This window comes from Xenopus laevis, chromosome 1S (assembly GCF_017654675.1).
Source record: "Xenopus laevis strain J_2021 chromosome 1S, Xenopus_laevis_v10.1, whole genome shotgun sequence".
In the NCBI taxonomy this organism is placed as follows: Eukaryota; Metazoa; Chordata; class Amphibia; order Anura; family Pipidae; genus Xenopus; species Xenopus laevis.
Window position 1 is genome coordinate 144,211,225 of NC_054372.1, and position 16,191 is coordinate 144,227,415.

Here is a 16,191-nt window from a genome sequence, read left to right on the forward strand (position 1 = left end):
GTGGGAAACCACGTGATCTCAGTGCAGCGGAAACTCCAACTCCCAGCTTGCCTTTCGGTTTAGCGTGCCGCTTTCTCCGTCTGAGAACGTGTGTGAGATCCATAAGCTGCCAATGTATCTTCGTAGGGCTCTGATAGCCGGTGGCTCAGCGGCGGCAGCTATTCTGGGTGTGGTGGCGGCGGGGAAAAGCAAAGGAGGCTCAGACTCGGAAATTCTATCCGTAGCGCCGCCGGCAACTGGGCAATGGGACAGAAACTGGGACCGGTGAGACTCCTTGTGCGCCTGCGCAAACGTATGCTGTCAGTCACAGCAATGGGAGTGTTTGTGGCGGGGATGGGATGGTTCTTTTGCCCTGCTGAGCCTCGTCACGTGAAAATAGTAGAGATTTAGTGAGGGGCCATGTGACTTTCTAAATAATATAAACAGTTCCAATTAATGGAACAGCTCGCAGAGATAACCAAAGGGTTTTATATGCATGAAAGGGGTCTTTGAATTAACTTTTAGTTATTATGTAGAGAGTGATATTCTGACACAATCTGCAATTGGTTTTCATAAGGGTTTTACTTTATTTAGCTTTCAGCTCTCCAGTTATCAGTTTTTAACAATCTGGTAACTAGGGTCCAAATTCCCCTAGCAACCATGCATTGATTTGAATTAGAGTCTGGAATATGGATAGGAGAGGCCTGAATAGAAAGATGAGTAATAAAAAGTAGCGATAACAATACATTTGTAGCCTTACAGAGCATTTGTTTGTTAGATGGGGTCAGTGACCCCCCATTTGAAAGCTGTAAAGAATCAGAAGAAGAAGGCAAATAATTAAAAAAAAAACATAACAAATAAGACCAATTGAGAAGTTGTTTATAATTAGTCTTTTTATAATTTACTAAAAGTTAACTTAAAGGTAAACCACCCAGCAGTATACCCCTCTGTATACTCTCTGTTCAACTGGAAATACATCTTTTTACATAACATACATTTTGCCCATTGTTTCAAAGTGATACTGACAATAAAAAGGTTCTTTTCAAAATATTAATCTACAGTAAAAGTTAATTATAGGTCACGTTGTCATTGTGCTCCTGGGAATACTGCCCTTTTCACTAGAATATGCCATTGTTGCTTATTATGTTCTATGGGTGCACCTAATCCACTATATTGGGATTCGGCCAAATCCTTTATGAAAGATACGGCCAAATAACGAACCATATCTGAACTCTAATTTGCATATGCAAATGAGGGCATAGAAGAGTTAAAGCGGTCCACAAGTGGTTAAAAATTTCTAGCTTCCCTGTGTGACAAAAAGTTAGGTGACTTTTAGGATTCAAAATTTGGTTCAGCCGGGCACTTGGATTCAACTTAATCCTCCCAAAAGAGGCCAAATCTTGAACCAAATCCTGGATTCAGTGCATCCCTATTTATTTCACAGGAACAGCCGCTGAAAGTAAAATCGATTTATAGGGCAATCATTTACATAGGGGAATCTGTTATATATACAATGTTTTAGTTATACCGGGGAATAAGGTTGAAATGCCATTTGTTGATCTCTGTAGAACTACATAAAAATATCTTTTCTTAAATAAAATGGGATATTTATTGCCAAAAAATAGTTTATAGGCGTATGTGTGAAAAATAGTATTTTCATTTGACGGTGATTGGACCTTACATACTCAGCCCTTGCCAACTTAAAATATGTCCCTCTCTCCCCCCCCTTTTTTTTTCTTTTTTTTTTAAACAGTCGAGAGCCAATATCTATGGTCAACTTGAGTAAAATCAATGTGGAGACTGGGGAGGAGGAACTTCAGCTTCACTTGAACAAGCACAAGCCTAAAGCCACTCGCCATATTTTTCTGATCCGACACTCTCAGTACAAACTGGATGGAAAAACTGACTTTGACAGGGTCCTTACACCTCTTGGTGCGTTAATATTTGACCTTATTGGGTCTGCTAAATGTTTCACATAATTCTGGAGAGGACAAGGGAAAACAATAAAAATTATAAATGTATGTATATATGCCATGTGTGCACTTATATTTACTATATATATATATATATATATATATATATATATATATATAGTCTGTGTGAAACGACCGCACTCTGTAGACCGGACTTAGTGTAATTCCTGTGGGTGCAGGGTCCAAAAATTCATATATAGATTTGCTCATAAGGATCCGCACACCAAAATTCTTTCATCAAAATTCAGTGCTTTATTCAGTACATAGATCGTACATGGATCTATGTACTGAATAAAGCACTGAATTTTGATGAAAGAATTTTGGTGTGCGGATCCTTATGAGCAAATCTATATATATATATATATATATATATATATATATATATATATATATATATATATATATATATATATATATATATATATATATATATTATGTGTGTGTTTGTGTCTTATCAATTAACCAAGCGAGTGTGCGATACATATGCTGGACAAAAGCCATGAATATCCTGTAAATTATATCCTAATAAACGGCTTTTAATCATGTCATCCGTCATAAACGGAGTTTAGTGATGTCATTTTTGTCACATGACTCGCTCAAACTTGTGAATTATAATAAATACAGTACCGCTTGTTGCAAAATATGAGGATATTAGAAGTAACCTCAGAGATCTATGACCTGTATAAAAGCATAAGGCTGAAGGCCGTATGGTAATGAACCCCTCAGTGACTTATAATATCCTTATATTTTACAACAGGGGTACTTTATTCACTATCTCTCTCTCTCCTTAAAAACCTCTACAGAAATGTGCCTGCCTCTACATTTTCACCCAGGCAGCTTGATCCTGTGGTCATGGAAGTGCAACTCTTGGGAGTTTAGCCTTATTTGTATTTACTATTGCTAACAATTATTTACTTGTTGGTGATTGTAGGTGTTAAGTATTTTGTAAAACAACTGCAGATCCATTATATTTGTGTTCATCTTTTCTGCATCTGCCCTAGGCATACTGAGAATTTACAATGGGATTTACCCTCCTACCAGGCAAGCATAATATAACCAGTCTTTGTTTTCTGCTTTGAAGGGCGGGAGCAGGCAGATCTCACAGGGCAGCGACTGGCAAGTTTAGGACACAAATACAATCACATTGTTTACTCCACAATGACGAGAGCAAAAGAGACAACAGAGATCATAAGCAAATATCTGCCAGGTGAGGCCTGAAATGTCTGTTTTATTCTCTGTTCAAAAGACAATGATCATCTTTTTATATTCAATCAGCTCTGGTAGAAATAATCAGAAATGCCAACAGCTTAGTTAACGCTAGTGTCGATCGTATGATGAAATTCTAATACAGAGAGAAGGTCTGAACATCTTCTTGCACATTGGCATTCCTTTGTGTGTGTGGGAAACCATCAGCTAAATTTTCATAATGTGAAGGACATGCCGGCACACTTCATTCCTAATCTCATTGGTTCATGAGATATATTCAGATCTGTGCTTTTTGGAACTTTCATTTAAACACAATGTTATGCATACCCTCTGCAGATGTGAACAAATCCAGCTCTGATTTGCTTCGGGAAGGAGCTCCCATAAGACCTGAACCCAAAGTTTGTCACTGGAAGCCGGATTTTGTGGTAAGAAATTGAGACGCCTTGACTGTGATGTCTGTTGGTTGGAGAAGGGTATATGACCCAGTTCAGGTTCTTAACTAGTTACTGATGAAACTGTATTTCATTTAAGCAGTATTATGAGGATGGCCCTCGGATTGAGGCTGCATTCAGACACTTCATTCACCGCGCTGATCCCAAGCAGGAAGAAGACAGTTATGAGATCTTGATCTGCCACGCCAATGTTATTCGCTATGTAGTATGCAGGTAACAGATTATTTATTTTGGGGGGTTTTTTTATCACAGGAGTGCTGCTATTCAATGTTACTATGCAGCTTATACTTTGGATCTGTGAAACTTATTTTAAGATTCCACTATTCAACTAGAATTCAATTTATAGTGAAAAAGTGTTATCTTTTCAGAAATGTATTTTGCTAAAGAATTACAGTTGTGTTGAGAATAATAGCAGTGGGTTTAAAAATGTGAATAAAGCTCCAAATCCTTATATTGGTTTTTATTTCCATAAACGCAAATGTATTGGGAACACTGCACATTCCAAATCCAAAAACATGAAGATAAATGTATCAAATTTGTGTTATTCCTATACAGAAAGTGAAGAAAAGGGAATATTAGGCTGTTCCAAAAAATAGCAGTGTCTGTATTCTTCTTTACAAACACATACATTCACTGTATAAACTTATGATGTTTTTGGATTTGGAATGTGCAGTGTTCCCAATACATGCTTTCCTTTGAATCACTGAACTGATATTTAGTTGTATAATCAGTGTTTCTGAGAACTGCTGCACATCTGTGTTACATGGAGTCAACCAACTTCTGGCACCTGTTACATTCCACAATTCTTCTGTGTTTATTGGTTTTCCCTCAGAAACAGCATTTGTGATGTCCCCGAACAAGTTTTCTATTGGATTAAGGTCCGGGGATTGGGCTGGCCACTACATAACATCCATCTTGTTGGTCTGTAACCAAGATGCTGCTCATTTACTGGTGTGTTTGGGGTCGTTGTCTTGTTGAAACACCCATTTCAAGGGCATTTCCTCTTCAGCATAAGGCAACATGACATCTTCAAGTATTTTGATGTATTGAAACTGATCCATGATCCCTGGTATGAGATCAATAGGCCCAACACCATAGTATGAGAAACATCCCCATATCATGATGCTTGTGCCACCATGCTTCATTGTCTTCACATTGTACTGTGACTTGAATTCAGTGTTTGGGGGTCATCTGACAAACTGTCTGCAGCCCCTAGACCCAAAAAGAACAATCTAGCTTTCATCAGTCCACAAAATGTTGTGCCATTTCTATTTAGGCCAGTTAATGTGTTCATTGGCAAATTGTAACCTTTTCAGCACGTCTTTTTTTCAGCAATCGGTCTTTGCGGGGGCTTCTTGCTGATAGCTTGGCTTCACTTCATGATCTCGGAGTTCTATTATTCTGAACACAACTGTAAATAAAATAATGAACATAGTCACATGATTGAGTACAGAAACATATTTAGATATCGATTTTTATCTGCTCTTTATATGGTTTAATACTGGCTGCTCTTCTCTCCCAACAGAGCTTTACAGTTCCCTCCTGAGGCCTGGCTCCGCATTTCCCTTAACAATGGCAGCATCACTTACCTGGTAATCCGCCCCAATGGCAATGTCTCTATCAGGATGCTTGGTGACTCTGGGTTTATGCCTGCTGAAAAAATTAGCCGGACATAAGGGGCAACCCCCTTTCCTTGAAGCTTTCCCACTGCCAGCCCAGAAGATTCTTATGAGATTTTTATGCTGCACAGTTCAGCACCTAGCCAGTTCTGTGCCTTATTTCTTGGGCTGGGCTGGACTTTAACATTCCTTTGCTGGAGAGATTGCAAGCATTTTCTACTGAGTGATCTATACTGCTGTATATATTTCCAGTATGGACACGTTTTCACAGGGCAGATATCTAAGGAACACACTGCCAGGCATCTAATTCAGCAGAATATATTGTGCACAGAAAGCCAAGGCATTGTAGTTAATGTGCTGCTAAACAGAAGTTGCACACGTTTGCTATGACCCATAGAAACTACTGTAGCTGATTAACAGAAATGGTGTGGCCTATGTATCATAAAGAATTAGCAAAGCGATAAATTATGAGCCATTGTTTTAAAGGGTGCACAAATACCCTCAACAGAAAGTCATTGCAGTGTTTTAGTTATGGCACTAGTGTATAATAGGGCATAAAATGTTCATCATTAATAGCTGTGGAAAAACCCAAATTGTAGGCTTCGTTACAACACAATCAGATGTTGGCCTGAAAGCAAAATGGATGAATCACAATGAAGATTAGAGGCAACTTCTCAAGTAAGGAGCTGCTTAAGTGAAGCACTGAAGTTGGTGATACTGTTAAGGGCTGGTTTTAAGGAACTTGAACCTTTTTTAAAGTTCACTTTTCATAGGAGATTTGGTTATTGTATAAATCATTGCACACATTTCTAGTTAATGCATGTTTAGTTTCGAGACAGATTTTCATTTTTTATTGTGGCACAGTTACCTCTCTTTTGGGTTAGTATATATTCTGCTTTTAAAGTATTTGGTTTTTTTGTGTATAGAATGATCTATCAGTTTATCTGGGCTTAACTTGACATGAACCGTGTGGAATAAACTAGGATTAGGGTAGCATGTAGTGTTATAAATTGTCCGGCTTTAATACTGTATCCCAGTGCTCTCCATTGTACAGGGCTGGGGCAGAGGGATACACTGATAATCTGGAAGACTTTACAGGGAATATAAAGGATATCTCCTTGCTTGGAGGTTAGAAGTCCCCTGGTGATTATACTGGGTATGAAATTCTCCTGTGTCGCCATGAAACACCTGTGTGATAAGTTTAGATATTGTGAGATACTGTTGGAGGCATACGTTTCTCTTAAGCTTTTAAAAGATCTTTTTGTTATCGTCAGATGATCGTTTAAATGTACGATTTGTCCATCAACTAAAAAGACCATTTCAAGTAATGTTGTCTAGTTGAAGCCAGGAAAACTGCTTGGCCCTGCAAACGATTGGACAATAGATACATTTCACTGTGACCAATGAAGATTTTCTAACCTGGCCGATCAATTCTCTGACCAACGTTGGATGAAAAATCGATAGATGCGCGATCGTTCGATTCCCGCGATAATTTGACGGATTTGTCAGATCGCACCTGAATTGGTCGTTTCGGAAGAGAAAAAGCTTAATGTCTATGGCCACTTTTAGAGAGTAAATGTAAGTTTTAATAAATTTTCAATAAACATGAACCATGGATGAAACATTATTTCTATGTGCTTTGGTTTCAGTATTGTAAAAGCCCTGCATTCTCACCTTGTCCTCCATCTTTTTTTTGTCTCCGCTTGCATCTCTTTCTTCCCCCCTTCAGAATTGTTTGGGTCATGGTTACTTGATCTTAAACGGTAACTTGATCTTAAGACTTGCTTTCCATTTTTTAAAAGAATTTTTTCTGAATTAATGTTTAATGTTCTTGTCTCTGGTACTTGCGGCTCAGTGATCCAGGAGCAGATTCTGACCTGTTACAATTTGCTACATTTAGTTGATACAATTAGTTGATACATTTCTCAGCAGTATCTGTAATATTAGCAACTATTGTATCAATTCTAACAGCTGCCTTTAGGGTCAGGGCACATGGGTAGATCTGTGGAGATTAATCGCCCCGGCGACAAATCTCTTCTTCGGGATGACAATCTCCCCGAACTGCCTTCCCACCGGCTGTAATGAAAAATTGCCAGCGGGATGGCACTCACGGCACTTTGTTTTTCGAAGTCACCTGAAGTTTCCTTGTGAGCGCCAAAGCAAACCGCCGCAAGTGCCATCCCGCTGGCCATTTTCATAATAGCAGGCGGGAAGGCAGTTCAGGGAGATTGTCACCCCGAAAAAGAGATTTGTCAATGGGGCGACTAATCTCCCTGAGTGACTTAACCCTTAATGAAACTCAGGGATTCTGCTCAGCAGGGACAAAGATAACAAATGTATCAACTAAATGTATCAACAGTTACATAGTCGACGACCCCCTCCCAGAGCTGATTTAGAATAAATATCAGTCACGAATAGAAAATAATTGAAAAAAAAAGGCTATTTTTGATGAACTATCTGAAAACAACTTAAGTGAAAAGTGTGTTGGAAAGTGATCCATATTGTGTTGAGGTCGCCACAGCGACAAATCTCTTGTTCTGGGCGACAATCTCCCCTAACTGCCTTCCCCCTGTCCTCCGCCGGCTAAAATGAAAATCGCCTGGGGGAAGGTACACGCGGCACTTCATTTTCCAAAGTCGCCTAAAGTTTCAGCGTGTGCCTTCCCCCAGGCGATTTTCATTTTAGCCGGCAGAGAGCAGGGGGGTGGCAGTTAGGGGAGATTGTTGCCCAGAAGAAGAGGGGCGACTAATTTCCCCGAATCTGCTCGTGTGACCAGATCCTAAAGGGCCACAGGGGCTCCTTTATCAACAATGGGCAAATTTGGTAGTAAAACAATGGCCTTTCACTGATTGCTTGCTGTGTTACTGCCCAGGGACTCATTTACTGTGTCTATGTGTAACCTGTGTGTGTTCACTGTTGATGTTTGAGCTACGGAGTGTGGGCTTTTTTGTATTTCTAGGTTGTGTGTATATATTGCATCCTTTCTGCTGTTACATCAACACTTTTCATATTGAGATACACGGTTTCTTTGGCCTATAAACTGTGCTTGTGCATCTTATCATCATATTTACATTTTGCATTGACATAATAACATAGTAAGTTAGGTTGGAAAGACACACGTTCATTAAGTTCAACCTTTTAACTCAATATATAACCTGCTGACTGCTAGTTGAAGGCAAAAAAGAACCTCTTCTTTTGGAGAGTAGAAGAATGAGCCATTGCATTATTTGAACACAGCACTTAACACAGACTCATGTGACTGGCTGCCCGTGAAAATCAACATTTTTATGTTTAATCTTTTTATGTTGTGGATGCCCAGCCTGTACAGGGGTCATAAACATTTGTTATACCTGAGGACTGTGGCTATAAGATACATCTTATCTGAGAATTCAACCCTTAACTAAAAAATAACCCTACCCTATGCAGACTCCCCTCACTCCTCCACCCCCAGCCTAACTGCCCCTGGGGAAATGCCCCTAACTTTTTACTTACCCCTGGGTGCAGATTCAGGGATCACAATTCATGGCAGCCATATTCCTAGTCTTCATGTCTTCTTCCGGCACCTCTGCAGTTTCCGTCCATTTTGTCTCATGCGCAGTTGTCACAAACCGGTAAATTGCTCCAACCGCGCATGTGCTGATTCGCCGGTCTCAGTCACATGATACCAAAGACCCGGAAGATGGCTGCTGTGAACTCCAATCCCTGAATCTGCACCAAGGGGTAAATAAAAAGTTTGGGGCATTTCCCTGGATGGGGGGGGCAGCTAGGCTGAAGGGAGGGGGGTCTACGTAGGGTAGGGTTTTTTTTAGTTAAGGGTTAAATTCTCCTTTAAAAGGGGTAGATTTTGTGATGCAACTAAATGGAAGTTAGTACTTATTGATAAGAATACTCTTAACAATGAAATATACTTCATTATTTATACATAATTGGAATATGAATCCGCTTCATATCAATAGTGGTGTTAAAACTGAAGTACATACACTCTCCATATTTACACACACAAATCGGCCAAAATTCCAGCTCAGCTGCCACTTTTTAATTTTTGGTGAAAGAATTTTCAGGCACTCTAGTAAACGTCATTAAACGACAAACATTTAGAAAAACCGTTTTAATGACATTTTTCAAATGAAGATGAAGCTCCCTGTGATGATTTGCCGCTTGTCAGCTGTGCATTGTTTCCTTCAAGCTCCATTCACTCCTATTGCAGTGACTGTGTTGGGGGAAGAGCAGTCTATTGGCAGGGTACAAGCCTTATTTTCTGTATAACCAGAATAGTATTCTGTAGATTTTTTTTATGAACAGAACAAAACTGTGTAGCCAATATAAAATAGGTGGCAAACATGTTTTTACCTTACATTTGCATTATTTTTTCATTGCTTAATGAATGAGGCAGTATTATAATTTTGAGGAAATATATCAAATATTTAAAGTGGACCCCAACTTATCTGCGCCCCTGTTACATGTCCAGAGCTACAGAGCTGTTCCTAACGTCCATCTTGGCTTTCAGCAAGCAGCACACTTTAATGCTGGGCATCTGCTCATGTTCCCAGTTGAGATCCATGATGGGAATGAAACTAAAGATGGTGGCGTTGTTGTGCAGATAAGGGCCACAGTTAAGTTGGTGCAAATCTAAAATCTTAACAGAATACTTATTCCAAAAGGTCTGCTATTTAAAGGAGAAACTGTGGAAAATAATGACTTCTACTTTCACAAGGTCCCAGAGACTGGCTGATGTACCAGTATATGTGCTGTTCACTTGCAGTTGTCTACTAAAAGCTAAATGATCATTGATTGCCACGGGTAACTATAATGGAACTGCAGTTTAAAGAAACAAACCCTTAATAAAAAAAACAAACCCTACCCTACATAGACCCCCCCCAGCCTAGCTGCCCTGCCCCTAACTCATTACTTTTCACGGGCGCCATCTTCACTTATCTTCAGAATGAAACCAGCGAAGCAGCACATGTGCAGTTGGAGCAATTTTCTGTTTCGTAACAACTCATGAAAATTGCCAAAGCACCGGTCTCATTCCAAAGATTACTGAAGAGAGGATGGCGCCCGGGAACCCCTGCTGGACAGAATCTGCACGGAGGGATAAGTAAAGGGTTAGGGTCATTTGCCTGGGGGGTAGGGTTTTTTTTTATTATTAAGGGTTTGTTTCTCCTTTAAAGGAGAACTAATCCCTAAAAATTAATATATACTGAACTTATTGCACCAGCCTAAAGTTTCAGCTTGTCAATAGCAGCAATGATCCAGGACTTGTCACAGGGGGTCATCATCTTGGAAAGTGTCTGTGACACTCACATGCTCAGTGGGCTGTGAGCAGCTGTTGAGAAGCTAAGCTTAGGGGTCGTTGCAAATTTACAAGCAAAAAAAGGAGGTTGGCCTGTAATATAAGCTGATGCTTAAAGGGCTGATTATTAAATTCTGATGCTAATTGCATGTAGTAATTATCTGTATTAATTTCTAATCAGCCTTATATTGTGACATTTCTATTCTATATGTACTGTATATTGAGTGGGTCCCTAAGCTCAGTAAGTGACAGCAGCACAGAGCATGTGCAGTGAATCAGAAGAAAAGATGGGGAGCTACTGGGGCATCTTTGGAGACACAGATTTTTAAGGGTAGGACTACATGGGTGTTTTCGGCGTGATCCGATGCGCTGCGCAAAAACGCATAGGTCAAGTCGGATGCAACGGAAATAAGGTAAGATATACAAACGTCAGATGAAGTTGTAGCGTTGAGCCAACGTGACACGGCTGTTGGATGCAGACGCTGCGACACCATCGGACAATGCTATTACTTACCTTATTTCACTCCCATCCGACTTGACGCCTGCTTTTTTGTGCAGCGCATCGGATTGTGCCAAAAACGCCTGTGTAGTCCTACCCTGATGCTAAAGGGCTGTGGTTGCCTTGGGCTGGTAAAGAATCCCAGATGTAATGTACAATATTTCTGCTCCACTTCTCAAGTTCAGCTTTAGTCCGTGTTCAATCAGCCCCTCTGCCAAGCGTCAAGCAAGTGTCTCTCATTCACAGGCTTTAACTGCAGGTACCACAGATATATTTTACTCCACTGTACTCAGTTCTCATCATGAACAGAAAGTTAAGGACAGTTGCAGACATGAATGTGTGAATCAGACACACAACTGCTAAATGTGCTAGAAGAATTTCACTCATTTGTGAGGTTTAGCAGTTTTTCCTGCTTTGAATAAACTCACAATCTGAATAAAACTTGAATGTTTGCTTATTTATGAGAAAAAACCTTGATTGAATACAATAATGAAAAAAAACCTTGAAGTTTATAGGATTAAAAGACCTGAATTTGTTTGTTTCTTTACAAACTTTAAAACTCCCATTGATTTCTTCATGAACTCGTCAGCTTTTACACTCCGATAGTTTTACATTTGAGTTTTTGTTTTTTTCTTAATTAGAGTTTTTGAAAATATAAAATGAGGGAAATGTAATATGTATAATATATAGGTGGGACCACAAAAACAACAATGTAAAATGAGGGAAAACTTAAAGGGATACTGTCATGGGAAATTTTTTTTCAAAATGAATCAGTTAATAGTGCTGCTCCAGCAGAATTCTGCACTGAAATCCATTTCTCAAAAGAGGAAACAGATTTTTTTATATTCAATTTTGAAATCTGACATGGGGCTAGACATTTTGTCAATTTCTCAGCTGCCCCAAGTCATGTGACTTGTGCTCTGATAAACTTCAATCACTCTTTACTGCTGTACTGCAAGTTGGAGTGATATCACCCCCCTCCCTTCCCCCCAGCAGCCAAACAAAAGAACAATGGGAAGGTAACCAGATAGCAGCTCCCTAACACAAGATAACAGCTGCCTGGTAGATCTAAGAACAACACTCAATAGTAAAAACCCATGTCCCACTGAGACACATTCAGTTACATTGAGAAGGAAAAACAGCAGCCTGCCAGAAAGCATTTCTCTCCTAAAGTGCAGGCACAAGTCACATGACCAGGGGCAGCTGGGAAATTGACAAAATTTCTAGCCCCGTGTAAGATTTCAAAATTGAATATAAAAAAATCTGTTTGCTCTTTTAAGAAATGGATTTCAGTGCAGAATTCTCCTGGAGCAGCACTATTAACTGATTCATTTTGAAAAAAACATGTTTTCCGATGACAGGATCCCTTTAAAATCAGGCGATGTAAAATGGGGGTTCTATTGTAATTCAAATTCATACAGGTAGACAGAGACTTTTCCCTCGCACAACCTCAAAACAGAAGACAATTCACATTCCAAGTGGAGTAAAATGTGCAAAGTTGGCTTTTATTAAGAGTTGTCAGAGTAGTAAGGCACAGGGAGACTGCTGGTAGAAATGACGAGTGGATCAGGATTGCTCCTAGAGCAGAAGGACAGACTATGATTGGCTGCAGTTTAGTGTGACTGTAGGACACATGCATTTACATTCAGCTCTGTTATATGAATGGCCGCATATTTAATAACCTTTTCTACAGGTGTCATTGGAAGTTGCTTGTGAAGTAAATGAGAGAAAACCATGTATATTTGTTTGGGAACCAACTGTGTGAACAATTGCTTTACCATTAACCAAACCAGCGTAGAACATACTTCATTTTTAAGATCCGTAAATATTTAAGCCACAAAGATTTATACAATAAACACATATGTTGGTACTTTCATTTAAAAACAAAATGGTTAAAAAAAAAAAAAAAAGGGCTGCAGTGATATTTACACTTTCACTGATAAAGTCCCTTATAACAAGTTTTTATGGTCCAGTAGACTTAGGGGGTTATTTATCAAAGTCTGAATTTATCTCACTATTTCCTGCTACAAACGCTGATCAAATCCACTTGGGATTTTTACGCTGACTTATTACTTTTTTCTGAAAATTTGCTTTGCAGGAAAAAAAAAAAATCAGATTTTCATGATTTTTTCGGATTTTTTTCATCCGATTTTCACAGGTGTTTTTTTTTTTGGAATTTTCACTTGAATCTTCGGGGTTTTGCGCGAAACCGAGCGCACATCAAAAAATTCTACCATTGACTTATATACAACCTCGACAGGACTAAGATGTCTCGGGGTTTAGTAAATTCCAAAAAAAATTTGCATTCGGAGTTTAGTAAATAACCCCCTAAGTATCAGAGCCCAAGGGAATCTGACTGGTCTGGGAAGTCAATCATTCCAGATGTTATGTTTTATATAGTGATACCTCATCTGCATTTGCCTGCAACTGTTTAAAGGAGAACTTGCTCCGGAACGGACGAAAATTGCCGAAGCGTCGGAAGAAGAACTGAAGATTACCAAAGAAAGGAAGATGGTGCCCATGAACTCCAATGCGCCAAATCTACAATGAGGGGTAAGTTAAGAGCATTTACAGAGGGTACCATCTAGGCTGGGGGGGGAGAGCAGGGAGGGGGTCTATGTAGGGTATGGGATTTTAATATAAATATAATCGTGAAACAAAAATATAATATACTCTTCAACTTATGGAAATAAACTTTCTAAATATAATGAAGACCCTCGAGTTGATCTTCATTCCCCACTCCCACCATTCTCTCACTATAGGCAGACTTGGGGGCAGATTTATCAAGGGTCGAAGTGAATTCGAGGGAATTTTCGAAGTAAAAAAATTCAAAATTCAAATTAATTTTTTGGATACTTTGACCATCGAATAGGATATTCGATTCGAAGTAAAATAGATTGAATATTCGATAATCGAAGTACTGTCTCTTTAAAAAAACTTCGACTTCAATACTTCGCCAAATTAAACCTGCCGAAGTGCTACGTTAGCCTATGGGGACCTTCAACAGCATTTTTATAAGTTTCTTGAAGTCGAAGTAAAATCGTTCGATCGTACGATAAAATCGCTCGAATCTTCCATTCGAAGGATTAAATTTTTCGGCCGAACAATTTTACTTCGACTGCAGGATACCAAAATTCGATGAGAAAAGTTTGAATTCGATATTCTAAGTATTTAAATTCGATGGTCGAATTTCGAAGTATTTTTTGCTTCGAAATTCAATCCTTGATAAATCTGCCCCTTAGTGTCAATCATTTCTTTCTGACATACATATGGTATAGTAAGGTTGTACCAGTGATGTAGTAGAGCTACTTGTCCATCAAGAAAAACACTCAAACACAAGCTGCATGCAGAGAGATTGCCGAGACAGGGGAAGTAACTGGATTAGAAATGATCATGTGAAGATTTATAAAAATTCTTATTGCCCCGAGATGCAGTTTATATTTTATTTTGCAAGATAATCCCCATTAAAAAGATGTCCTTATAGTAAAAGCCGTACTATCATGCTCCAGATTACAGCAATGCCACAGGCAGGTCTATGTTCATTCAAGGTTCCCACAGAGAAGGCACAACAGAGGGCAGTTTCTTGGCAGTGGACTCAAACTTCAATTAAATCTGCCACAGATTCAGGAGCCTGCACTCTTCTATGTATTAAAGGGGAACTTTCACAAAAATGGAAATTTAATATAAGCTTCAGCATACTGAAAAAAAGAAACTTTCTAAATACAAAGTACTGTTTCTGAAATAATCAAGTCTTCATGCAGGAGTTGGGTGTCAGATATTCATTGACAGTTACATCCAATATATCTTATAGGGGGTTCCCTTTGCCTAGAAGATGTATTAGAGCTCACTCTAGTGAAATCCCCAGACATCATGTCTCTCTACACGCAGAATTTGTGCAAAAGGCAGTTATTTTGTTACGTTTTGTTTGTACTGGAATCAGTTATTTGAGTGAGCCCTAAAGCATCTGCTAGGAAAGGAAGCCCCCCTATAAGATATATTCGCTCTAACTGTCAATGAATATCTGACACCCAACTCCTGCATGAAGACAGAATGAAGAGAAACAGATGCTGAGAGGGGAATAGTGAACATAAACTTGATTATTTCAGAAACAATACATAATATTTAATTGATTGTATTTAGAAAGTTTCTTATTTCAGTATGACGAGGCTTATATTAAATTCTCATTTTCACAATAGTTCCCCTTTAAGGTTGCTCAGATGGTAGCTTGTAATAGTGATGGACAGAAGCCAAGATTTGGCTAAATATCCTTAGTGTTCAATCAAAGAGAATACAAACTCTTAAAGTTATATGACTTTAAAACTTTGGATAACTGGACAATTATCATATATGCAAACTAGGGATCTGATTCGCACACTCAGATTTGGGGAAACTGCCTCCTAGATTCTAAATTGCTGGCGGGATGACACTCTAAGTGCTTTGTTTTCCCGAAGTCGCCCGAAGTTTCCTAACGAGGCAACTTCGGAAAACCAAGTGCTCAGAGTGACATCCCGCCGGCGATTTACATTCTAGCCGTCAGGAGGCAGTTCGGAGAGATTAGTCGGCTCGAAGAAGAGGAGATTTGTCGCTGGCCGACTAATCTCCCCGAATCTGAGAGTGTGCCCTGACCCCAACTTTTGTGCTACTCCCCGACTGGATCCCTAAATCCACACCACTGACCTGAACAGCAAGGCTGCACTTTACTCAAGCTTCAGTCATACAATAGGCCACAGACAAGTAGTCCAATACAGCAATCTTATTTACTGGAATAAATCTGGTCAGATAGTTCAGGCTGTGCATGAACAACTGTATATTCTGTGGTTAAAATATGTGACTGGCTATGGGGTTGTCAATAGCCAAGCAAACACTTTAGATAGAGTTTTCTTCTTTTAAATATACAGTGCAACACTTTGGGGCTCCATAAAATACATTTAAAACAGATCAAAAACGGTGAACCATAAAAGTGTAAATATTTGTTGTACATAGCTAAAACATAGTATTGTTGGAATTTCTTTTTTGTATTATCAGCTGTGTAAGTGAAAAACCACCTAGAGAAACTGGAAGTTATTGCTCTATAAACGAGAGTCACTAGTTCTATCTAGTTTCAGCGGACGCATTGCCTGACTGCGATTATAACAGTCTATATAGATATAAATAGAAACTAAGTAACCAT

At 39.1% G+C, this 16,191-nt stretch overlaps 1 protein-coding gene across 1 annotated transcript; it reads left to right on the forward strand.

Annotated features, from left to right (window-relative positions):
* Window positions 1-6,851, forward strand: pgam5.S (PGAM family member 5, serine/threonine protein phosphatase, mitochondrial S homeolog; the record flags this gene model as incomplete). Its single annotated transcript, NM_001088987.1, is given in 6 exon segments — window positions 1-264; window positions 1,733-1,911; window positions 3,034-3,159; window positions 3,495-3,583; window positions 3,693-3,823; window positions 5,136-6,851. Coding segments are annotated over 6 exon segments (828 nt in total). The 3' UTR covers window positions 5,287-6,851.
* Window positions 6,852-16,191: the final 9,340 nt, after the last annotated feature.